The 27,168-nt window shown below is 36.2% G+C and overlaps 1 protein-coding gene and 1 non-coding gene across 2 annotated transcripts; one reads left to right on the forward strand and one right to left on the reverse strand.

The window, feature by feature from the left end:
- Positions 1 to 378: 378 nt before the first annotated feature.
- Positions 379 to 451, forward strand: TRNAK-CUU (transfer RNA lysine (anticodon CUU)). The gene has a single exon. It is a non-coding gene; the product is annotated as a tRNA-Lys (tRNA).
- Positions 452 to 5,091: 4,640 nt separating this feature from the next.
- On the reverse strand, positions 5,092 to 27,154 carry ACTR10 (actin related protein 10). The gene is made up of 13 exons (XM_045810458.2): positions 26,985 to 27,154; positions 24,571 to 24,643; positions 23,657 to 23,739; positions 22,730 to 22,838; positions 20,882 to 20,989; positions 18,791 to 18,858; positions 18,429 to 18,508; positions 14,933 to 14,968; positions 12,817 to 12,896; positions 12,665 to 12,738; positions 8,543 to 8,624; positions 6,864 to 7,065; positions 5,092 to 5,689 (listed from the first exon to the last, which is right to left on the reverse strand). The coding sequence occupies exons 1-13, from the start codon at positions 27,059 to 27,061 to the stop codon at positions 5,508 to 5,510; spliced, it is 1,254 nt and encodes a 417-aa protein (XP_045666414.1). The 5' UTR covers positions 27,062 to 27,154; the 3' UTR covers positions 5,092 to 5,507.
- Between the last annotated feature and the right edge of the window lie 14 nt (positions 27,155 to 27,168).

Below are 27,168 nucleotides of genomic sequence, written 5' to 3' on the forward strand. Positions count from 1 at the left end.
GATTTTGTTTTCAAATGTTGCCCCCAAATTGTAGGAATCAATTTGCCTTTTGATAGAAAGTCGATAGCCTTAATAAGTGTTTCTGTAAAGAAGATAACACATTGGGCAGTAAATATTTTAAAACGCTTAAAAGATTCATTGACTCTGTAATAATATAGTAAGTTTTCAGTGGTCTTGAGATACACACACAATAAAAATTATTAAATCTAAGAACAACTAAAGAAATGTTTTAAAAATTTCTTAAAAATAATTTGGAAGTGCCTATTTAATAATGTTACAAAATTCTTCTATAAGTAAAAAATAGTGGAGAAAAAAAAAAAAACACAAATGTAGTTGAATACTCATCAAGAGACAGAAAAACAGGAGGGTTTCTCGACTGCCCGGCTAGCTCAGTCGGTAGAGCATGGGACTCTTAATCCCAGGGTCGTGGGTTCGAGCCCCACGTTGGGCGAGTGGTTGTTCTTTTCCTTTGATAATTTTTATTTTCCCTTAAATATATTAGGGTTTCTCCAGAGCATTATAACTAAGGAGACTTCTTTAAACCAAATTTATGCAAATAGTTTCAACATTAACCAAATCTATGGAAAAAAGACTTCATTTTGCAAACGAAACAGGTCTCACGCTTGCGCTCTTGAAAGCAAACGTTTCTCTTCCGCGAGGTGTCCTCAACCACCGCCTTAAAGCAGAGGACACTGAAAGGTTTCAAGTTGAGACAGGTTTTCTGTGTTACTGTGCATACTTGCATAGTTGTTGGTAGAGGGCTATTTTTCCTTTTGTCTGAACAAAATTATGAGCCCCAATTTTGGCAGCTTTTCAAGAACTAAGAGATCCTATGCAAAAGCTGTGTTCCTTTCCTGTGTATTTTACTTTTTCCTCTCAGTATAGCGCGCGTCCTGAGGAAAGGGGCTGGAGGCGGGCGAGGAATACCCCCTGAAGAAATAAATATACCGTGAGAAACGTTTCTTTCTGTGGTCGGCTCTACGCAGACGGTGCATACATCAGGTGTTCTTCCATTGTTCCTGGGGCTGTACTTGGGATCCAGCCATCCAACTGGGTGGAAATTGGGGGGTTAGTATTCTGTTAAGGTGAGGCTCTTTGACACAGAAGCACAGGAGAACGGAGATGTGAAAATTCGGAGAGGCAATTATGTATTTTGGGGAGGCAGGACTTCCGCCTTCTTGTCTCCGCGCCGAGAACTTTGAAGTCATCAGAAAGAGACAGCTCGCCGCGGGAAGGCGCGTGCCGGGAGCTCGCGGACCCCGCCTGTAGGGGGACGACCCCCGCGCCTCAGCGAAGCCCACCGCACCCAAAGCACCAGCACCTGTACCTCCGCATGCTATCCACCCGCTTTCCTGCTACTAAACGACCGTTTTTTCCTCTCCGTTCCTCCAACAAAGAAACATGCTGTTATTTCTTTATCTTAGAACACAAACTTTGACCTCATTTTCCCGCAGGCGGTTAGCATTCTATTTCTCTGCAGTCATCTACGCTCACCATTCGTCTCCCATCGCCTTCAAAAAAGACCAAAAAACCACACCTGTAGTTGAACCAGTTTGGTTTATTACATATCGCATAGAGGGATGTGGGGTGTCTGTCTGTTAAGAAGGTGTTAGAAAAAACCTGTTGTAGGATCTGGGCTCTACTTGGGTAATTTTGCAGGGGTGGGGAGCCCTAAAAAGTGAGGGCCCCTTCTGGATTGGGTGTCTCAAAAGCAAGGGCAATCCTACGATCTCAATAAAACCTATTAATAAAGAGAGTAGACTGAAGGAGGGTTAAAGCTGAGATTCATAAAGTCAGTCATTTAGGAAGAGAAGGATGCTTGCTGTTTCCAGTTGGATAGTGACCAATTTGTCTGAAGTGGATTTTCTGTGAGTCTGCAACCGCAGTCCCAGGCCTCCTGCACTTCTGACCAATTGGCTATAAATCAGGGATTCCCAGAATCATCTCCTCCAGGTTGATAATTTCCTAGAATGGCTCGCAGAACTCAGAAAAAGTTTACTTATTCCTGGTTTATTATGGATAGAACTCAGAACAGCCGTATGGAAGAGGTGCATAAGGCAAGGTATGGGGAAGCACAGACCTTCCATGCCGTCTTCTGGCACATCATCCTCCCAGTGCCTGGGATGTGTTCAGCATCCTGGGAGCTCGCGGAACCCTGCAGGTTAGAGGTTTTTAATGGAGGCTTCATCAGGTAGACATGATCAGTAACTCAGTTTCCTAGCCCTCTCCTCTCCCTAGAAGACAGGGTGTGTGTGCATGTGCAAAAGTTCTAAGCTTGTAACTGTGGCTTGGGTCTTTCTGGTCAACAGCCCTCATCGTGAAGTGATCCAGGAGCCCATCAAGAATTGTCTCTTTTGAAAAAAACAAAACAAAACACTCCTATTACCCAAGAAATTCCAAGAGATTTAGGATTTCTATGTAAGATGCTCTTAACGCCCCCATCACACAGGAAATTACAAGGGTTTTAGAAGCTCTGTGTCAGGAACTAGGGGCAGAGACCAAATATGTATGTAAGTCACAATTGCTTAACTTCTCTTTGTTCAAGTCATAAATGAGTCCAACCCTAACCACTATAGTAATCAGCAATCTGATTAGACTACCCCACCACCTACTCTACCCTACAGCTTTTCCCATAAGTTATTTTCTAACTTAATGTTACTGTTTCTTCACTTTCTCCACCCCTTGGAATAGCAGATTTTTCTTTGCTCATTAATGTATCTCAAGCACCTAAGTTAGTATCTGGCAGATGGATAAATATGCTGAACTGGTGAACTAAGTAGGGTGTATTAGTTCCCTCGGGCTTCTCTAACAAAGTACCACAAACTGGGTGACTTAAAACAATGCAAATTTATTGTCTCACAGTTATGGAGGCTAGAAGCTTGAAATTAAGGTGTACGCAGTCATGCTCTCAAAGGCTCTCTTGCAGAACGTTTTATGCTTGTTTCTGGAGTCACCAGCAATCCTTGGTGTTCCCTGAACACCCATTTCTGCCTTGGTTATTACCTGTGTTCTTCCTGTGTACCTGTCTCACATGGCATTCCCCCCACCTTATAAAGATACTGGTCACATCGGGTTAGGGTCTACCATAATGACCTCATCTTAATTTGATTATATCTGCAAAGACTCTATTTCCAGATAAGGCCATATTCACAGGTCCTGGAGGTTAGGACTTCAACGTATCTTTCTGCAGTACACAATTCACCCCTAACAGAGAGCTCCATTCCTGAACCTCAGCCAACAGGTATCTGTCACTTTATAGCTACCTACCTATGAAGCTCTATTTCAGTCAGAGATCTCTTTCATATTTTTCAGTGATGAAAAACTCCTCATAATTCAACAGAATTTTAAAAATCACATTTACTACAAAAAGATAACGCTACTAGTGAATCCATACTATTGACAGCTAATGGTACACCTACTCCTGGCAATCCCACTGAGAGCTTTCGAAGAAACAAAGGGGCTTTGTTCTTATGGAGCTTATATTCCAGAAAAGAAGGTAAAACCTGTATAGAAACAATTCCAAGGTGAAAGTTTAAGTGCATCAGTTATAAATATGTGTTTATGGGAAAGATGACTACTTTGGGGGAAAGGGAGCTGTGGAAGAGTGGCAGGTCCAAAGGATAAAAGAACCTCACTTTTCACAATGAGTATGTTAGGAAACTGGATGGCAAAAGTGATCTTTCATAGTTTTATTCACTGCTTTTAATATAGTTTTCAAGTTCTTTGTGACCTAATCCTAAATTATAATTTGCAATGCTTCATCCCAATGCCAAACGTTTTAAGATTCTGTATAGAGAATTCAGTTCATATAGACTGAAATAACTCCAATTACTAAAATTCTACTCATCCTTTCAGGAACAAGGGTAAAAACCTTCTCTATACAACTCTATGCAACTCCCTGATCAGAATTAACTACATCAGGAGGTAGGTGGGGGGATGGGGTAACTGGGTGATAGGCATTAAGGCAGGCACGTGATGTGCTCGGCACTAGGAGTTACACACAACTCCTGAATTACTGAACTCTACATCTGAAACTAATGAGGTACTGTATGTTGGCTAATTGAATTTAAATAAAAAACATTATTTACATGAAAAAAAAAAAGAACTACATCAATAACAAGCAATTGATATCCTTATGGCTGCTACCACATTCTGTCTGTATCATCAGCTGTGTACTAGCCACTTCTATTAATCCGAAAACCTCCTAAGGGTAAATGTCCATGTCTTAACTGTTGTAGCATTTACAGTGTCTGAAACTACACTATAGACACAGCAGACAGTAAATACTGAGTGAATCTTAGTCTTGTGCTAATGAAGTCGTAGTACATGGTGACAAAGTACAGCTAGAAGTATTTTTACACACACACACACACACACACACACACACACACACACACACACACAAGCTCTTTCCTTTTTTTTTTTCTTAAATTCTTTCCTATTCTTAATGCCAGGAACCAGGTCTTTCAAGTGTTAATTGGTGCTAGTATCTTCACACATAAAGTATATGGCAAAACTAGGAAGGACCCAGAAAAGGACAACCAAAATGCTTAAACTATGAGTAAGAATGGACATGGATTACACAGTCCAAAAAATGCATCAATTCCTGCTCTGTCTTCACGAGTATGAGTACATTCTTCAGGAATAGGTGTACATATTTTCACAGGCACCTGGAAAGAATAAAACCAGCAAAATTTCAGTAAGAGGTAGTTTGTTAAAAACAAATGAAGAACAAACAAAAATAAAACAGTGACTGCATACGTATTTCCAAGAACCCCTATCCTGAGAAGATAAAAAGCACAAAAGAGATTAAAAACATTATGAATACATGTTTATAAAGCAGTTTCATAAAAATACATAAAATGGAATTTCTTCACATAAAAATGAAATATTTCTTCTTAGAAATGTAGAATTGTTCATAAAGAAACTGTAGAGTTAAAAAGTGAACATTTCCATACTTTGCTTAACAGATGTTTAACTATGCTACTAAACATTCTCAATTCAAAGAGTCAAATATATTCCCGGAAAAGTAGCATTCTCACATGGACACATAAATAGCAGAACAAAAGGATTTGAAGAAAGAGACCCATGTTAATATTTGAAATACCTGGTTAATGGTAACATTATTTATTCTTTAAATGAAATAACTGCTGAAAATAATGAAACTGATGGATTTTCCAATGCTCAGGGCAGATTATGTGAATCGTGGAGGGACAATGTTATTATTCTTTTTGGAAACTAAACTATGTAACAAACTTCCAAAATTAAACTTCTTTACTATATTTTATTGATATAAATACAACAAATTCCATAAGCATCAGCTACTATTTTACTATTACACAAGAGAAACAACAGTCAAAAGAATTAAATATTAATGCAAAGAGTAACTACAGAAATGCTTTCACTTCCATAAAGTCATCTCTAAGAGCATCCTATATACTTTGTACAATTTGCTTGTAATTGACTAGATACTTGATACAAAGCAAAGTTGAATTTCAATCAAATTTTTATTTCTCAGTGGAAAATGCTCTCTTCATCAGCGGTGGCTGAGCTTTGCCGACATCAAACATCATTTCCAAAGGTGGGTTATTAAGAGAACACCAATCGGGTATACGGCCAGTCTGATTATAATACTCCTTTGAGACTGAACGGCTCCCAAGTATGTCCTGCAGTGCCCCAAAAATAGCTCCTGTGTGGTAAAAAATATTTTTATAGTTAAGATGAAAACTTTTACCAGAAAATTTTCTGTACATATGCAACCACTTCATTGTATGACAAGAGAACACATGAAATTCAGCAATGCATATTCACATTCTTCAAAGTAACTGCAGTTCTTTTATATCCTATATTTTGAATAACAGGGTAAACCACAACTCCTACGTTGAAAGTAACTTAAATGGCCGATAGCAGATTATAGTGAAAATGCTAACAAGCATTACTGTGTCTAAAAACAGGTGAGGTAGAGAGGGGTGGAAACTATTTTCAATTCTGTGTAAATACAGTAAATAGTATCTTCAGTTTTCTTTGCCACAACTCTAAGATTGTATGTCAATAAATAAAACAGCACTGTAAAACCCAATAAGCATCATTATAATGCCACCCAAGTCTATGCTGAAGACTTTATAAAGACTCACAAGGCAAGTCTTTAAAAAATAATTTGGTAACTAAATCCATTTGTCCTAGATCAAAATTACATTTTGACCAAATTCTACAAGAAATATAATATTCACTTAAAATCTCAATACTTTTTCTAATGATCAAAGTACCTATTAGCTGCAAATGCATTATAAAACATGTATCAGAACATATATAAATATACACATCCATGACTGTTTTTCCCTTCAAAGTAGTTTCTCTCTCTATATATATATAGTCTCTCTCTATATATGTAAGTCTCTTTATGTATATAGGCTATTTCCTTATTTCAATGAAACTATCATTTCCTATGAACTATCATGCAATGAACTCAGTCACAAAGTAAAGTATAATTATAAAATAAAGAGATCAATTCTCACATACGGCTCACAAATTCGCTTTAGAAGGAATTAAAACAAATGTTATGAGCAACGGTAGTATCAATGGAATAAATGCACAGCTACCAATCACTATTATGAGAAATGACTTTAATTGGATGAATTTTACTTAAAAAATTAAAGAGCAAATGCCAAGATAAATAGGGACATAATTCTGACAATAGTTTAAGGAAAAGTCAGTGTTCAAAGAAAATTATTTAATAGTTCTATTAGTTTGTTAAATGAGCAATTTTTAAGACTGTGAATCATCTATTCTAATATATCCACCAATAATACCATTCAGGAACTAATTACTATATAATCATTATATTTTAAAAACTAAATTCTTACCTCCCAACCAGGCCACACAATTAGCCTTTGCAGGTGGAGTATGAATTCGGAATGTCTTGGTGCCAAGTGTCTTTTTATATTTTGGTCTTTCTACCAAACACCTTATTTCTGCAAGCAGTCTGTGCGGAAATCCTGGCAACATACATGTGCCACCTATGACTACCAAATTCTCTGCCAGCTGCTTTCTGGTGTCTATTGGGCACTGTTATTAAAGAGAAAGAAAAAAAAGAATTTATTCTTAACTGTATAAATAACGCTTGATTGGACTCAAGAAAATATACAGATTATGTATTACAAATTAAATAGGTGATCATTACTATTACAAAAAAAAAGGTACAGCAAGGTTTCTTTAAACAAGGGAGTTTTTCATGTGGCAAATATAATCATGATAATACTGCCATATACTTCATATAGAACTCTAAAGATTTTAAAATCTAACAGTATAGAATTCAAAATTCCACAGGGTGTATGGTAGTTATATGTGAGTATTCTCATTTTCAGGGTAGAATGACTCAGTTGAGCAAAGAAACCGAGAAGAAATAAAATAACTTTATTTCTTTTTTAGTAAGGAAAGAATGTAGCAACTTAATTTCTCTAAGGTGATAACCTCACATTATTATGTCCAGAGCAGGTTGTCAAGTGGGAAGGTAACATTCTTAGAAAAGTTATGCTTCTACATCAGTTCTAAACATTAGAATGTTAAAGTCTTTCATTGATGCTATGTTTTTCATAAAAGTCTGAGTAGAGCTGCCAGAGGTAGACAATATCTTCCAAAGCGATGGCATTTCACATGGAGTTCTGTGATTCCACAGTCATTAAACAAAAGAGATATACTATCATATACCCTGCGGAATTTTCAATACTACACAAACCTGCATTTAAAGAAACTACAAGCTGTACTAGGTACAAAATAAAAATCAGATATTGTTGCTACAGAAATAATACATGATAGCACTTATTATCCCTGAATCTAAAATGTTGTAGGTACCCTATCTTAGTGCCAAAGTAAAACTCAATTATTGTAAAATTAACATAAAAGCTAAAAATTGTGACCAGTGGCTAAAATACAAATACAGGGGCACCTGGGTGGCTCCGCTGGTTAAGTGTCTGCCTTTGGCTCAAGTCATGACCCCAGGGTCCTGGGTTCGAGCCCCATATTGGGCTCCCTATTCAGCAGGGAGCCTGCTTCTCCCTCTCCCTCTGCCTGCCGCTCCCCGTGCTTGCGCTTTCTTTCTCTCTTTCTCTCTGTGCCAAATAAATAAAATCTTTTAAAAAAATAAAATATAAATACAGAAAATAACATTTAAAAATTTTCTCAGGTTGCCTGACTGGCTCAATCAGTAGAGCATGCGACTCTTGATTATGGGGTTGTGACTTTGCCCCACGTAGGGTGTGGAAATTACTGAAAAAATTTTTTTTCTCAGGGCACCTAGATGGCACATCAGTTAAGCATCCAACTCTTGGTTTTAACTCAGGTTGTGATATCAGAGTTGTGAGACTGGGCCTGGCGTCAGGCTCCCCAGTCAGAGTGGAGGCTGCTTAAGACTCTCTCCCTTTCCTTCTGCCCTTCCCCATGCGCGCGCGCGCTCTCTCTTAAATAAATAAATAAATCCTTAAAGATTTTTTTTTCTCTAAAGGGCTGTAGTCATAAATTGAAACTTTTTATGAAATCAAAATACCTGTATAAGGGAATCCAGTATTAAAGTGGCAACTGATTTCTCTTCATTATCTTGTTCAAAAAGAATCTCCACAACTGAATCTCTAATGAGATTAAAAACAGAGAGTGCTTTGTTGGCATCATATAGTATGATACAAAATACACCATTAGTTCTATTTTTTTAAGTAACAGTACTATGTTAACACAGAATAATTATTACAACACAAGGTGTCTGCATTTGTGAACGAGGAGAATAATAGCACCTGCCTCACAGGTGTTGAAGGTGAGGATTCGATGAGTCAACAGAACACTGCCTGGTACAAAGGAGGCACTCCCTAAGTATCAGCTACAACTATTATTATGTAGATTAACATTTTGTCCAGTTATGCTTCCTTAAGCCTAATAACAGAAAAGCAGTGAAGTTTTATAAAAGATTCAAGAAGCAGATCCATAGTGATACTAAAGATTTAAAAAACAATCCTCTCCCAAAGCATTTCTTTGTTTTTAAAAATAACATATGGCAAAGATGGTTAGTTGCCTAATAAAATATCCCTTTTCCATTTTCCTGTTCATTTTCAAACTAAAAGAACCCTATTTTGGGATAGCACAGGAGGATCTTTGTGGTGATGGAATAGTTCTATATCTTGATTGTGGTGGTGATTACAAAAATCTATGTGTGATAAAATTACACGGAACTATACATACACATTACACTGATGCCAATTTACTGGTTTTACTATTGTACTACAGTTAAGTAAGATGCAACCACTGGAAGAAACTGGGTGAAGAGTACACGGAGCCTCCCTATGTTTGCAATTTCCTGTGAATCTGTAATTATTCGGAAAAAAACCAAAAGATAGAACTCCATTTTTAAACTGGATACAATGCCCCTTCCCAGTTGAAACACTGTATTTACCTGCCTCCCTTGTACCTAGATGTGTAGCTAAGTAAGAGACAACGAGATGGAGGCAGAAGTGGTATGTGGGACCTCTAGAATGTCTCCTTAAAAAGGAGAGGAGGCAGGGGCACCTGGGTAGCACAGCTGGTTAAGTGGCCAAATCTTGGTTTCAGCTCAGGTTGTGACCTCAGGGTCCTGGGATCAAGGCCCAAGTGGGGCTCTGCACTCAGCACAGAGCCTGCTCGAGACTCTCTCTCCCTCTCCTTCTGCCCCTCCCCACTACATGAACTCAATCTCTCTCTCTCTCTCAAAATTAATTAATTAATTTTAAGAAAAGGAAAGGAAGCACTTTTTTCTTTCCCTTCCTAGGGCTCCTCGCTTAAACACAGATATAGTACTTGTAACTCCAGCAACCACCTGGTCCCTAAGGACAGGGCTACCCCCCAAAGGATGAGAGATGGAAGGATGTTTACATCCCAATGGGAGTTGTCATACCATCCCTATCTACCTGTGAACTTTTTTTTAAATGAGAGACAAACTTCTTTGTTTAAAGATTATTTATTAATTTATTTGAGAGAGAGAGAGCACGAACAGGGGGAGGGGAAGAGGGAGAGGGGTAAGCGGACACCCTGCTGAGTGGGGAGCCCGATGCGGGGCTTGACCTGAGGGATCATGACCTGAGCCGAAGGCAGATACTAAACTGACTGAGCCACCCAGATGCCCCAAGAGAGACAAACTTCTATCTTGGTGAAGCCACTACTGTCAGGTTTGTGTAACTGGTGACCAAACTGAATCCTAAGTGATGCAATACAAAACTATGTGCATATATAAACACTATTTCTTACAAATAAAATTTAGATCATACTATACATAGAATTTTGAAGCTTTCTTGAATCTTTTTCAAAACATACAATTCTCTTTATGAGACTTAACCTACTTGCTAACTCTCCATTTCATCAGTAAAGTACACTGAGGCCTGCAGTATGCTCAACACTCAGTCGGCCACTTGCTGCTATGCCTGCATACTTCCACTTCTACCAGTTGAGAGGAATGCTTACAGAGCATCAGTTTTCTTTTTCCAAATCTTTTGTCAATAGATTTGATATTGAAATTACATAATTTTACAATTATTACCTAACCAAAAGATACTGGGGTAGAAAATAAGTTGTTTTTCTATGTGAACTATGCTTAATGCTTTGAAAAGACAGTAATCTTTAAAATCTTTTTTTAAAGGATTTTATTTATTCATTAGAGAGAGAGAGAGCATGCAGGGAGGGGTAGAGGGACAGGGAGACAGAATTTCAAGCAGATGCCACAGTGAGCACGGAGCCCAATGGAGGGCTTGATCCCAGGACCCCGAGATCATGACCTGAGCCAAAATCAAGAGTTAGATGCTCAACCAACTGAGCCACCCAGTGCCCCTAAAATCCTTCTAATATGGGTCGTACAACTGTGAAAGTCTAGAAGAGAGTGTCAATAAGAATTCTGTGTCAAGACTGATTCACAAATGTTACGTTCTCACTGCACTTAGGAAAAAAAAAAGCCACACTTGGAAATAATAAACCATGAATTTACCAGTTTACACTTAATTCCACTTAACTCCAAACTCTAGAAGCAGACTTACCCTCAAAAAAAAAGGTCCTAGAAAAAAGTTTGGCAAATAACTACATATTCATATCTTTTAATATGAAATGTTTAGTATATGGCTTTTTAAAATGATCTTTTACTTTAAATGACCCTTCTGATTTACCAACAAACTACTGGTCTGAACTATGTCTATTAGGTCTCAATGCAACTAGATTTTCACTAGGAAAAACATGTTAGCAAGCAATCATAAATTAATTGGGTTTGAAATGTGAGACATGGTGTCTTTTTTATTCCCAATCTATTTTCCTACTATCATGTAACCAAAAGGCTCCATACTAATTTCCTTCAACATCTATTTTCTCCTCTTATTTTGGGCTCCACTCAACAACGTGGAGAAAATTTAAAATAGTAATTTAATGAATACAACTTAAAAAAGAGGTAAAATGATTAAAGTTACTGTGAAAAAGTATTCTCACTTTTTTTTGGTTCTCCTACCCTACCATCTTTAACATCTGCGTATTTATGTTCATCCCTATGTTTGTAATCTCAGAGTCCAAAAGGCTATTCAATGTTTATATACTCTTTTCTGTGCATCTTCTGATCATTTTACAAATGAAACTTTCATAAATACAAATACTATAAAGCTTGTGTAAACATAAATGCTATTGTTACCAATATAATTATGTAAGTCCTAACAACTTATACTGCATCATTGGATAGAATAATATAATGAATAATGAAAAAGTGAATTACTAACTGGTCCTTAAGATTTAGCATATTGGGGGCACTTGGGTGGCTCAGTCTGTTAAGTGTCTGCCTTTGGCTCAGGTTATGATCTCAGGGTCCTGGGATCAAGACCCACTGTGGCTCCCTGCTCAGCAGGGAGTCTGCTTCTGCCCTTCCCCCTGCACCTTCTGTCTCTCTTGCTCACTCTCTCTCTCAAATAAATAAAATCTTAAAAAAAAAAAAAGATTTAGCATATTTGGAAGAATGCATTCTTTCTAATATGAAAACATTTTAAAGCAGGAGCCAGCAAACTGTGGCCTGCAAGCCAAATCCAACCCATCTATTTTTATAAATAAAGTTTTATTGGAACATAGCCATGCTCATTCATTTACATACTGTCTATGGCTGATTTTGCACTCCAACTGTAGAGGTAAGTAGCTGAAACACAGATCACATGGCTCACAAAGCCTAAGCTATTTACCACTTGGCTCTTTACAAAAAAGGTTTGCTGAACCCTGTTTTAAAGTTAGGGGCACCTGGGTGGCTCAGTCAGTTGAGCATCTAACTCTTAGATTTTGGCTCAGGTCATGACTTTCCTGAGATCAGCCCTGCATCAGGCTCTGCACTCAGCATGGAGTCTGCCTGAGATTCTTTCTCTTTCCCTCCTTCCCTCCTCCCAGCACATGCATGTACGCTCTCTAAATAAATAAAATCTTAAAAAAAATAATAAAGCATTGTATTTTATTCTCTCCCATGGTTCTGAATTACTTAAATTTTTTTAAATTAAAAAGTTGAATAATATAATTAATCACGAATGAGGAGGCCTACTGAAAAACACGTAATTGTTAAATAGCAATGTTAAAGGCTTATATATTTTTAAAGGCCACAAATTCATTTTAGTGCACTATTTTGCTCATAACAATTAAGGTCTACCTGATTGATCCAAGAACATGTAAAATCTTCTCTCCATCTAATGGGTAGTCAACATTTGGGGGTGGTGAGGGACGCTGAAATATAAATATCATAAGCATAAATATATAGCTTATAACCTCTGGAAAAAGAATATATATTTATTTTTAACCTACCTCGGTATTCCCATCAATATTAAATTTTGCTGCTTGGATTTTTAATCCACGTTTCAGATCACTTACAAAGCAAGTGCGCACTTAGGAAAAAGAAAAGGAGACTTTGTTATGGTTTGTGATTGAATCAATCTATGTCCAGTTAAAGCAATTCTATTCAAGTGTACATGCTAGTTATCCATTCTTTCGGATTTTATAAACTATCCCTGCCTTTACTTTGGTTATGACAATTTATTCACAAATAAAAAAACCTTTTCATTCACTGAGGAATCATAAGACATATTAGGTGTTCATCTTTCACAAGATCACATAAAAAAAACACCTTTGAGGAAACGATTATATTTTTTTATATTCCCTGTATAAAGAATACCATAATAAAAGTAAATTTTTGCATCATGAAATTGTAGCATGATTCTTTGAACCAGATTGATTTCTGTCTTTGTATCTAATCTTATGTATCTATCTGATTCTTTTTAAAAATCTTGGTCAGAACACAAAGCTCAATTTGGCTCTTAGCTGCAGTAATACTCCTTAGTTTAGTGTTTTTCGACATGACTATTTTCTCCCTCTTGGCATAGCCAAACACTACCATTTTCCTTCTACTAGATCACCTTTTTTGGGTTTTTTTTTTGTACTTCGAACATTTATTCTTTCAAAGGTTCTTTTCTTTTTTTTTTTTAAGATTTTATTTATTTGACAGAAAGAGAAAGAGCACGTGAGAGAGCATGAGCTGCGGGGAGGAGAAGCAGGCTCCCAATGTGGGACTCCATCCCCTGGGATCATGACCTGAGCCAAAGGCAGACACTTAACGACTGAGCCACCATCCCAGGAATAAAACATTTTTAAGTAGAAACAAAACTGATGTTGAATGCAAGAAATCTAATGACTCAATTACTTGTAAAACATGTTAGTTAACATTTTATATAAAATTCTTCTCATTTACTGATTCAAAATATATTAAAAATCTCCCATATGCTAACATGCTAGATAGTAAGCCAGGTGCTCAAGCTACTTACATATTTTTTATTTTATTCAAGTTCTCATAGCTATCTTTGTTATTTAAGACAAATACCTAGCCCTTAAGATCTTATATACTTGGCAGAAAAAGCTACTGCAATAAGCATGTACAAATGACTCAGGTTTTACAGTAACTGAAGAAATTTTAGGTAATTATACCACATAAGTAAACAATAAAATGAAGAACAAGATTCATTTTTCAGCCCTAGCTCCAACCCTATCTAAAGTGAGACTCGGAACAAATCACTATTTCAGGGCTCCAATTGTACCAGATTATCTCCAGGTCTCATTTAATTCTAAAATCCATTATTATTTGATTGTCTTTTATTAATTTTACATCGACATTCTCAGTACTGAAAAATATTAAATTAGATTTTAAGGTTTTTCCTTTCAGTGAATCAAAATGCCAGAAAACTGGGGCGCCTGGGTGGCTCAGTCAGTTAAGTGTCTGCCTTTAGCTCAGGTCTTGGGATTGAGCCCTGCCTCAGGCTCCCTAGTCAGCAGGGAGTCTGCTTCTCCCTCTCCCTCTGCCCCTCCCCCTGCTTGTGCTCATGCATGCTCTCTCTCAAATAAATAAATAAATCTTAACAACAAAAAAATCCCAGAAAACTCAATTTAAAACTTATCATAAAAATACACTCTAATAGAGAAGAGATAATGTATTTTATTAAAGTGAATCCAATATACTTTGGCCCCAAATTAGAACTTCCAAAGTTAGTAAAATGACCTTACAAGTATGTATTTAGAAACTAGAGTAAAAAAACAAACAAACCTCTATACAACATAAAACCAGTGTTTTTCTTAAGCAATTTATCTGTTAATTCATACTGTGCAAACTGTTAATTCCCTAGTAATCCTGTATACTCTACAATTGAGAATCTTCTTCAGTAAGACATCATAAATAATGCCAAAAGCTTCCATAAATCTAGAGAAAAATCAAAATTTTATTTACATTATTCCACAGCCTATCCTGTATATTAAATATTTTTAGGATATTATATTATGTATTTAACGAATTTTGTACCTCTGTAAGCATTTAGAAACACATGCCCTCTAAACTAATAGTTACAGTAAAAGGGACAAAAAAGGGAATTTAGTTTACCTTTAATGTCCTCTAAGACACCTTCTGGAATTGAACCTGAAACAGAAATTTTATTTGGAACTACAGAAGTTTAATAATAAGCAGAAACAGGCTGTTAAATTGCACTCACATTACCACTTTCCATTTCAGCAAACTTTTAAAAATGTAAGTACTATAACTTTTTAAAAGCCAAACAGAAAAATTAACTTTCTTTCTAGGGAAGAAACTTCATCAAAGTCACTCCATACACATACGCACACAGTGGAATCTTACTCAGCCATTAAAACGAATGAAATCTTGCCATTTGCAATGATGTGGATGGAGCTAGAGTGTTATTTTGTGAAGTGAAATAAGTCAGAGAAAGACAAAAACCATATGATTTCACTCATATGTGAAGTTAAGGAAACAAAATAGATGAACATATGGGAAGGAAAAAAAAAGAAAAAAAGAAAGAGGAAGCAAACCATAAGAGATGCTTAAAGATAGAGAACAACTGAGGGTTGATGGAGGGAAGCAGGGCAGGGGGGATGGGTTAAATGGATGATGGGTATTAAGAATGGCACTTGTGATGAGCCCTGGGTGTTGTATATAAGTGATGAATGACTAAATCCTACTGATGAATCAGTAAATTCTACTCCTGAAACCAGTATTATACTACATGTTAATTAACTAGAATTTAAATAAAAATTTGGAGAAAAAAAAAAGGAGAATGTATCTATTCAAAGAAATCTATACAATATAGGGAGCCTTTAGAAGGTGGATATTTGGATATATTACCATTTCTATGTGATTCTGTTGCTAAAAATCTACTTATCCAAGTCAGACTAAGGAACATTTTCTAACCTAATTTTAAAACCTTCTGAACTCTTTTTAACTCATTATTAAATACATAAAAATATTCTGATTTATAAGCATAAGTTATTTACATCAAGGAAGACAGAACTTTATAGCTGAAAATGGAATCATGATTTCATAAGGGTACTCATGTCCTTCTTCCATCTCAATTTACATATCTTGTTAACTGTATCTTTAAGCTATGACAGCCACTAATATAAAAGTCACACCTTCAAAATGTTAAGCCATAACCTTTAAAAAAATAATAAATAATACTTAATCACATCACTTTTTTGAGGAGCAAAAAACTTTCAGCATTTGTAAGTATAACTTTAGAATTATTTTTTATCATTATCATTATCTCATCCTTTCCAAATTCCTGCTTCAAAATATAGTAATAATAGTACACATATAATTTATAAATAAACATACATACGTATTGAAGGTATATGCTCCAAGGTTTTTTACTGATATGGCTAGTGTGCGATCAAAAAGTTCGAAGACTTCTATCCTTATGTGTTGAAATTCGCCTCACAAAAGGATAGAGGTTTCCAAAAAATTTTTATTTCGGCTATAAAGGGATGAGAGAAATGTAACTAGATTACAGAAACCTATAATTTAAGAATAAGGGCTAAAGACTATAGCATTTTGCAACTGCTATATACTCTTTAGGAATATTCAGACGAATTCCAACACGTAACGAAGAAATTTGGTAATATGAAAAACAGTTTTCTTCAGGAAACATGTAAAGCAGGCTTGAAAATAAAGGGTTTATTTTAGCTGGGGGTAGATGCTGCTTTGGGAAGTGGTTCCTTAATCTTACTGAATAATAACAACTATTTAAACTTCTCAAATAAGGGACAGAAATGAGGATAGTCTCTGGCTCTGAAAAATCGTATCTAAATTTCAGTTAATTTAGGAGAATAAGGAGCATAATATTTTTATATATAATTTATTTTAAAACTGTACACTTTTCAATTCAATGTACTTAGGTTAACTTTTATAAGTTACTTTAGTATATTTATTCTTTTTGAACTAGGTTCCAAATACTAAATGAAAAAAGTTAATTCAAAGTTTATTTAAGGATTCCCAAGTAGACATAAAATATGCATGTAATCCTTGCTAAAGACCTTGACAAGAGATACTTTAAATGTATTTGCATTTCTGATGCTCCTAAGCATGGCGTTCAGCAAACGATGATATGGCTTAACTCCTTAATTAGTAGGACTACAATGCTATCACAGACTCAGATTTGGGGGATTATGTGAGGGAAAGATGCAATCAGAGTCCACGCTGGTTGACTGAAAAAAGGGTGTCCAAGAATGTATAGTTCAGAATTTTAAGGAAATGTTATAATCAGTTTTAAAGAAAACCTTTATTAAAAATATCTTTGGATGCTATGCAAACCCATTAATTGGATACTTTCTATAAATTAACTGTCTTCATGACATACTAGAAGAGTAACAAAGTTTATCTGGAAAAGAGAAATTATAATCTAATCTATAGACTAGAGAATGCTACTATCTTAACTACCAAAAGAAAAATAGGAAAACAATATATACAAGGATAAATGTCCTAAAAACCTGCCTTTCTCTTTCCAACATTTATTCAGTGCCCAGGTAGTAAACCAATTGCTACTGACTGAAAATCAAGACTGGGATCCTCAAAAGTCTAGGAAGGGAAACAGGTGAGTGAACAGGTAAATGAGGATGTGTCATATGTGCTATAATAAATACTCCCTAGGACTTAACAGAGAGGGGAGAAAAAAAGTCAGACTGGGAAGAAACATGTATATCAAACAAATAATTTGGATTTTAAGCTGTGGAGCCAGCAAAATTCCTTAAGCCAAATAGTGGTGTAATCAGACTTGTATTGTTTAAGTTATTTCTGGCAACAGTATGAAATAGACTGAATTGGTCCAGAGTCTCCTATAATAATCCAAGCAAGAAATAATGAAGGTCTACTTCACAATGTCTTTGTTTTCAGATGTTCAGTAGTATAGATGATAGAGAAAAAGAGATGAAATTTAAAAGGGAATTCTGGGGGAGAGCTGAAAGGATTTTTAACTCCAGTTTTCTAAAATGGGAGATAAGGAAGTTATCATCATTATCTGAGAATGGTTTGTTGAAATGAATTTGGAGGAAGAGATTATGTATTCACTTTTTGAAGGTCTTAAGTGTGAGGTACCTAAACATGCCTAGTTTACACTTAATAATCAGGTGGAAATATGAATATTAAGATTAGAAGGGTCAGGCCCAATGATACATTTGAGAATCAACTGCATGTTGACGTAGCTGAAGTTATAAAAATAAACGAGATCACTTTTAAAAAGCCAGTGGGAAGAAAAAATTAAAAACAGATGCAGTAGAAAAAATAAGAGCAGAGGAAACCAAGGAACATCATATAATAGAACATCATAAAAGGAAGAGAGTCCTGAAAGCCAAGGGAAGAGATAATATCAAAAGTATATGATAATCTGCAATGCCAAATGTTCTAGAAAGGATGGCCAAAATTAAGTTACTGGATTTGGTAGTTAAGAGGTCAATAATGACCTTATAATTGGAGCAATGACATCAGTGATGTGAGGGAAAAGAGAGTAACTATACAATGGAGTAAAAAACAAATGCGTTGAAGAATGACAAGGGAATATAAACCACTCTTAAATAGTATAAAATAGTTTTACCCATCACAGAGGGAAGGCTCTGTTCTTTAGCAGCACCTGTGTCAACAGTACATTGCTCTAGTAGTTGAGTTTCCAACTCCCTGAAATTTAAAAAAAAAAAAAAAAAAAGGAAAAAAAACAAGTTACTGGCGTTAAAATATTGCACTTGATATCCTTTACTGATTTAATACTTTTACTACATAAGAGGTTAAAATGCTTTAAACAAAAGTGGTTTTATCCTTAAAAGACTAATACATTCAAGGCTAATAGAGAATGGACTGAATACATTAAATGTCCATATTACCCTCTATTGATCGCTGTCAAAAAATTAACATGTTTTATGGCACAGGTGGAGTAAATGTGCTACATCCCAAGACACTTACTTGTGAAGAGCTTTTCCTCCTAGGGGGAGTGCTCCCCAACAGTTTAGTACTGGGATTCCTTCATATATCTATAGGGTAGTCAAGGATGTAACTATTTTAGGAGATAAACTGTGGCTTCCTTCATACTTTCCTCACCTTCTGCAGTATTAAGTCAGCTTTGATAACAAATTCTTCATATTTTTAAAAGAGTTACAGAAAAATCAGAATCTTTTTTCATATTCTTCTTTAAAGAAAAAGGTTAAACACACACAAAAAAAACGCACACAGAATTCGTTAGAACTAGGGTGTCTAATAAAGTAGCTACTGGCTACATGTGGCTACTGAGCACTTAAAACGTGGCCAGTCTGAATTTGAGATGTGCTATAAGAACAAATTTGATACCAAATTTAGAAGACTTAATACACACATACAAAAAACCCTATAAAATATCTTATTGTAATTTTTATAGCGTTTCTATGTTGAGATAAAAATATTTTGGATATATTGGGTTAAATAAAATATAGTAACTTCATCTTTCACTTGCACTTTTAAAAATGTAGCTCTTAGAAAAATTTTAAATTACATATATGTCTCATGTTGTATTCCTATTAGACAGAGGTGAGATATATTATATATATATATATATATATTATACTGTGGATTTACTACCTTACTTTCCATATTGTTCTTGCTGATGTCTGTAAGTACAAAATTTATAAAAAAAGAAAAGAATATATTGGCAAGAACATTGGCTTTGAAAATAAACATGGGTTATACATCTTGGCTATATGCTTATGTGACCTTGGGTCACCATCTATCTCAACTTTCAATCTTCTCATTTATATAACAAGGAAAATAATACTTATGTTGCAGGATTGTTAGGAGATTTTTTTTTTTTTAAGATTTATTTATTTATTTGAAGTGGGGAGGGGCAGAGGGAGAGAGAGTCTTAAGTGGACTCTGAGCAGAGAGCTCAAGGTGGGGCTCAATCTCACAACGCTGAGATCACAACCTGAGCTGAAACCAAGAGCTGGATGCTCAGCTGACTGCACCACCGAGGCGCCCTGGCTGTTAGGAGATTTAAACACAAAATACTTTATATTTAAAAAACTATTACCTAATTTAGTTCTTTAGGAGCTAACGATTCTTCACTCCCCCAAGTATTTCTTCTAATAAATACATATGAAGATCTCAAAACTGCCCAAGAGTCATGCATTTATGTACTTCAATGTCCTTTTCAATGGAGCAATGTCCACTGTTAACATTTCTAAGAGCCTTTAACTAAATTCTTACATGCTTCTAATGACAAGGAACGCACCAGTGTATAGTCACTAATTCCATTTTGGGACAGCTTGAATTACTAGGAAGTTCTTCCCAGTGGTGAATGATACAAAAACTAGAGCACTGTTGAGGAAGTTATTACATGCCAGGTCATATGCCAAATACTTTACATACATTGTCTCACTCAAGTCACACAATACCCCCTCCATGAGGTGGAATTACTGCAATTCCCATTTCACAGATGAGAGAACTGAGGCCCAAAAGAGTACTTGACTAACATCACACAACTAGTAAGAAGCATAGCCAAGATTTACCACTTAGGTGTGTATTTGATTCCAAAACAAAAATCATAAACCCTATGCCTTACTGCCTCCACGACAGCCTCTGGAAAAGAGACAAAAAGAAAAAAATATACTCACTTTTCCACAGGAAGCCCTTCAGCTATTTGAAGGCAGATTTCATGTTTTAATTTTTCTTGATTTAACTTTCTCATTTCAGTTTCGCCAATTACTCTTTGTATGATCTTTTCTTAGAACTTGACTAGTCAACTACTATGACAGATCCTAATTAGCTAATGTTCCTCTTAAAAGCTGGACATAATATTCATGAGGTCTGACCCCTGGAGTATGTACTGGGATCAAGTCATAATGGTAATTCTACAAAATTTAAGTCTCATAATTCTGTGAATTTTTTCCACATGGGTATTCATATTTATACACTATAACTATCTATACAAATAGTTTCATTCCATGAAAACCACTTATAATAAGCTTAATTATGTTAAAGTAGAGTAAAAACTGAAAAATTAGCTGCTTGACAAAAAAAAGATACAGGTAACGCCAGGCTCTCCCTATATCCGCAATCCAGGACCATGGCAGAGTTTATCCCAAGCGTCAGAAGAGCCATTAAATGACTTGGAGCAAGCAGGACAGATGGAACCTAGAAAACAACAAAGCCAAAATAACAATAACAACAACAAAACCAGGAGTATTAGTAGTTGAAGGTGTTTCCCTTATATTTCAAATATACTCGAAAAAATTCACAGTAATATTTATGATATCTTTTCAACCATTTTATGGTGCTAAGAACTAGTTTGTTGATTTATCTGAATTTATACTATCATGGAAATATACCATAATAAATAAAAACACTCTTTAAAATCTCAAAGTTGTTTTATTCCAAAACGACAATTATGAAACATTTTTATTAATTTTGTTCTCTTTTTTAAAAATATTTTATTTATTTATTTGAAAGAGAGAGAGAGAGAGAGAGAGAATGCACAAACAGGCAGAGCGGCAGGCAGAGGGAGACAGAGAAGCAGACTCCTTGCCAAGCAGAGAGCCTGATGCTGGGCTCGATCCCAGGACCCTAGGATCATGACCTGAGCTGGAGATATTTTAACCTGAGCCACCCAGGCGCCCCTGTTCTCTCTTTTGGAGGGAAAAATGAAAGGGATGAAAAAAGAGGTACAGAAACATAAATTCAAAGGAAGATGCTAAATTAAAAAAAAATAAAGAGATGTCTTTGCCATCAAAATGAAAATTAAGAAAGAGATTCTTAATTGTCTTAATTTGCAAAGTTTGTAATATGAACTCTATTTTTAAAACATAATGTAGTTAAAATTAAATTGAAGAGCTATAAAAATCCTAACCTCTGTGTGACATTTTCTAGCAAGAATTTGCCAGACCTGTTGATAGCTCAAATATCAGATAAATATTCAATCAAAATATGAAAGTCCTCATAATCAAATGCCAAAATATAATGGCCATATTTCCCTTACCTAAAGGTTGTGTCAGAGGGCAGGGAAGGGGATAGTTCTAAGTAAAGACATTGTAAAAGGCATGAAGGGGGCACCTGGGTGGTTCAGTCGGTTAAATGTCTGACTTCGGCTCAGGTTATGATCTCAGGGTCCCGGGATCAAGCCCTGCACTGGGCTCCCAGCTCTGTGGGCAGTCTCTTTGTCCCTCTGCCCCTCCCCCTGCTCATGCTCGCTCACACTCTCTCTTTCAAATAAATAAATAAAATCTTAAAAAAAATAAAAGAAAATAAAAAAAAATAAAGCCTAAAATGAAGGAACTAAAGAATTTAGAACAGTAAGTATAACTAAACAATGGAAACTAGAAAGACCTGGGAAAAAAACACATCATACTCCATAGCAAAGAATATACATTGTAATTCTAAAAAAGTCCTCAAACATAAAAACCTATGTTAAAAATAAATAAATAACAGAAATATTAATAAGAAATCTCCAGTTATCTAAGTATTGGATGAAATGCTGATTATACATGAAATAATCAGACAAAAAAAAGAAAATGAATGGTTAATTTAAAATGTCTTGAGTTTACTCTCATCTGGTTTCTCAAATGCACTGTGTAATATACATAATGAAGGAAATTAAATGAGGACCTTTTATTTTTAAAAAATATTTTATTTATTTAGTCGACAGATGGAGAGCGAGAGCAAGAGAGAACAAGCAGGGGAGAGGGGCAGAGGCAGAGGGAGAAGCAGACCCTCCACTGAGTGGGGAGTCCGACTCAGGACTCGATCCCAGGACCCTGGGGATCATGACCTGAGCCAAAGGCAGACACTTAACCAACTGAGCCACCCAGGCGCCCAAATGAGGACTTTCTAGTTTAAGTTTCAGTACCTATAAAAAACAACAACATAAAAAACAGGTACCTCAAAATATTTGAAAAGAACCCGAGTGAGTGTCTCTCTGAAGTGGGAAGGACATAGCACCGACTCGATAACCACAACTCGGCGGTCTCTAGGATTCACCAACAGATGCCTGGAAAGTGATAGTTTTTATTTATGAAAGTAAATAAAAGTTGGTATTTATTTTGGCACATAATACAATTTTGTTAAGAAGAGAGAAATTATACTACATTAGCTCAAGATGTTTTATGACAAAAAGACATTTTCATTTAATTACCCAGGAAAAGTACCATTCCTGAACTCCTATTATGTGCCATGTACTGTGTCAGGATCTTTATATCTATTAATTCATTTACCTCAAGAAGCAAAAGCTACACCCTAGTATGCATACACACTCGAGCCATTAAAAAGAGTTTTTCTTTAAGTTATAAAAGTAATATATGCTCATTAAACTCCAAATATAACAGAAGTGTATAACTTGGAAAGCACAAAAACACCTTGCACTTCTACTACCCAGAAACTACCACTTATAGCAGTTTGTATATTGTCATTATTGTCCGTGTGTATGAATGTATTTTAACAGAAGTATTTGATGCTCTGCAACTTGCTTTTTTCAATTATCAATATATCTAAGACACCTTTTGTATTACTACATGATACAGAACTCTTTTTTAATGGCCGTAAAGTGTTCTACTATATGGATATATAATAATTTAATTACCCAACACCCTTTATTAATGAACATTTAATTTGTTCAGCACTTCCTTATGCTTGCCAGTTATTTACTCTTCAAATACATTTTGGAAAAGGCTGAAAATAAGCAAGTGAAAATGCGGTGGAAGGCAACTTTTTTTGCATCAGATGTAACACAACCAAACATTACTATGACTGGCATTAGGAAAATCTAATTACAAAAGCTGGGGGAAAAGAACAAACACAACTGCATCTTACCTGAAATACAGTATGTGGATGAATTCCTTTAGGTAGGAATACAATTCCTCTGTATTGATATTATATTGAACAACTTTGATAGGCTACAAAAAATTAAAATTATTTATTAATATATAACGAAATAATCTCAAATTAAAATATGCTTATTTACTGTACTAATGCATTTTCTGGTAATAAACCAAAAGTAATTTTTATTGAGAATAAATGCAAACATTAAATATAAATTAATCACTTCAATTAGGAATCTTTAAGAACTGGCCTAAGATGACAGAACCTTTTGGTTTGTGGGGATAAAAGTATGTGTCCACCAGTAGAGAGCTATGCTCATTTGCATTTTTCTTCCATCTGGACTTACCATTTTGGCAGGACTGATCAAAATCACTGATTAAAAAGTATTAAATCCTTCCTCAAACCCTTCAGACTGGGTCCTGTCCCCATAAGTCACTCCCAAAGCAATGACACTTCCCTTTTATAAGATCGCTCCACTTAATTACCTGTAAAATGTCTACCTTCCCATTAGACTACATACTCTAAGGTGCAAGAACTGTTTCCAGTTTGCTTATGACATATCCACCTTCAACTGACACAGTACCAGGCACAAAGCACATGCTCATAAACGTGTGGTAAAAATCAGCACTAAACAGTATATGCAAACACTACAGAAGCATCTGTATTTGATTTTAACATGTGAATTCTATGGAATGCAAAATTATTCTTCCTATTGTTCTATAATTCCCGATCTGTCACATTAGCTTTGGCAGGAAACTTAAAATGAAATAAAGATTTAAAAATTTCTCTTGGTATACAGTCATAAGTTACATATTTAGCACTGTTCTAATCAATCTTACTTGAAGTCACATTAAAAAATATTTTATAGTACAGCACTAGTGCTAAATTGTTAAAAAAGTAAATACCTTAGGCAGACCAGCTTTTTTAATCACACTAGGAATTATGCATCTTGGACCAGTTTCTCCAGCAAATCCACACCTGCAAATAAATAGAAAATTGAAACATTCAACTTATTATAACATTCTTTCTATTTATTTGTCACAGAAACAAGTTTTTCTGCATTTGTTTCAAAGCAGTGGTCACAAAAACACATGGAAACATCTCTGATGTATTCAAAGGGACAAAGAAACTAAGAAAAAATTAATGCCATTTATATTCATAATTGTGTATTACAGGCAAAAAAATTGTTTCAATCAGTGATATCAAAATAAACCAGTATATTATTTCAGCTCAGCATGTACTTTTTTCAGTTTTTTAAAAAAGATTTTATTTAGTCATCAGAGAGAGAAACAGAGTGCGCACAAGAGGAGTGGCAGGCAGAGGGAGAAGCAGGCTCCCTGTTGAGCAAGGAGCCCAATGTGGGACTCGATCCCAACACCATGGAATCAGCACCTAAATCGGAGGCAGACGCTTACCTGACTGAGCCACCCAGGCATTCCTCAGTTTTAAATTATACCTGAATTTTAAGCAACACATCTCTATAACCCTGGATTATCTGACTACGTTATACGACTTCATATATGTAATTCATGAGTTACTCATAATTCCATGAAATATCAATTTCCGTATTTATGTGCTTCCTTTCGGTCTGTTTTTTTTTACACTACGCATATCTGACGTAATCACACCGTTCATATGTCATGAACTTCATACAATAAGCTTCTGTCCATATTATTACAGTCTTCATAGTTATTTTAAAAACTACATAATATTTCATCCTTTAAAAAAATGATTCTCCTGAGTATTTAGGTATTTGCATGTATGTTTCATATTAGTAAAACAAAACTTTTCTAAAAATGCTGCTAAAAATGATCACCATGTTAAGTTTAGCCTTAACATGATCTCTTCTTGTCCTGCTTAGTTTCCAGTACTGCTCTCCTTTTCCCAAATAGCTTTCCATCTTCTACTAGTCACATCTCCATGTTTACCTGCACCAATGCTCCTCAGATTCCCCAGGATGCAACCCACTGGTTGACTTCAATTCCTTTCTTTTACTTCATAAATTCATCTTATCACCCTCTTCTTCATTTGTCAATAATCATCTTCCTGTATAGTAACTTTCTGCTTCTAATTTCCTCATAGCTAGAGTAATTATCTTGGGTGTCAGCATCAAGGTATTTATTATGCTATTAAAATAAACATTTAGGGGCGCCTGGGTGGCACAGCGGTTAAGCATCTGCCTTCGGCTCAGGGCGTGGTCCCGGCGTTCTGGGATCAAGCCCCACATCAGGCTCCTCCGCTATGAGCCTGCTTCTTCCTCTCCCACTCCCCCTGCTTGTGTTCCCTCTCTCGCTGGCTGTCTCTATCTCTGTCAAATAAATAAATAAAATCTTTAAAAAAATAATAAAATAAACATTTAAAATAAGAAAACATAAATAAAGGAGGATCTTGCATAAAACAGTAAGAGAATGTCATGAACCAAGAACTACGTATAATCCAATTCTGGAGCACCTGAGGTCCAATACTTACATAGGCGGTTTTCACAACTTTTTCAATAAATAAGTATTAAATACCTACTATTTACTAGGCAATGTTCAGATATATAAAGATTTTCAGATGTTTCTATTTCAAATATCTATATGAGAGGCAATTCTGGCTGTTACTTTCCTCTTGAGCCCAGTACAAGGGCTCGCAAGACCTACGTCCAAGGACCACTGTGATCGTCCACCAACCTCTGAAACCGTGTGCAAATATTTTAAGGTTTGTGTATCTGCGGCTTTCTTCCGGTCGTCAGAGGGATCTATGCCATCCAAAAGATTGAAAACCTCTAGTCTGGTGTTTACAAATTGCCTTTTAAACCATGTCAAATTTCCTAAGCTAAGAGTTTGGGGCTGGGGGCAACAAAGGATCTCGAGTCTTACCTACAGGGCTTCACCTCTTTGTTTTATGTGTTCCGTCTAATTGGGCTTCCTACTCTTGGGGAGCAATAGCCCTGTCTTACATTTTAATTTCCAGTACCAACAGACCTCCACTCAATAAATGTTTACGTTACAGTTCGGTTGCTACCTTCCTAAACAAACAAATCCAGGATAAAGGTCTAAGCCACCGCTGTCATCCCCTGCATGGATCAAACCAAAAGGTCCGTTCGATCTGGGGTGACAACCCGGGGCGGCGGCTCTCCAGGAGTCAGAATCGGATCCTCGGGATTCGTATCGCTCACGTTGAAAAGAAATAACAAGGGCCATAATTTGCGGAGGTGCTGGAGGAAAAAGTGGAGATGTGGCAACCTGCCCCGCGAGCCTGGGAAGAGGAGCCCGGCCGGGCCTCGACCACCCGCCCTCCCCTCAAAACGACCGCACTCAGCGCCGTCGCCACTCACTTGGTAAAAGCCTCTCCCAGGTCTATCACAACTGCCGTTTTCTCCCCGCCGCTCCCTAGGCCTTCATACAGCGGCATGGTAGTAAAGACCACCGTAAGGAGACCTCGGACGCAGGCCCACAAGTTTCTGCTCTCGGAGGGGCGGGGCCGGGGCGACGGCGCGCGGGCGTGGCGACGGCGGGGGC

This window comes from Ursus americanus, chromosome 26, assembly GCF_024610735.1.
Source record: "Ursus americanus isolate L20-20 chromosome 26, mUrsAme1.1.p, whole genome shotgun sequence".
NCBI lineage: Eukaryota > Metazoa > Chordata > Mammalia > Carnivora > Ursidae > Ursus > Ursus americanus.

What these genes read in the sequence shown, in the direction of transcription:
- ACTR10 (XM_045810458.2), bottom strand. Translation starts at nt 27,061, where the DNA reads ATGCCGCTGTATGAAGGCCTAGGGAGCGGCGGGGAGAAAACGGCAGTT. An exon ending in AAAAAGCTGGTCTGCCTAAG is followed by an intron (nt 23,740 to 24,570) that starts GTATTTACTTTT and finishes AATTTTTTGTAG; the next exon opens with CCTATCAAAGTTGTTCAATA. An exon ending in TACTGGATTCCCTTATACAG is followed by an intron (nt 7,066 to 8,542) that starts GTATTTTGATTT and finishes CTTTAATAACAG; the next exon opens with TGCCCAATAGACACCAGAAA.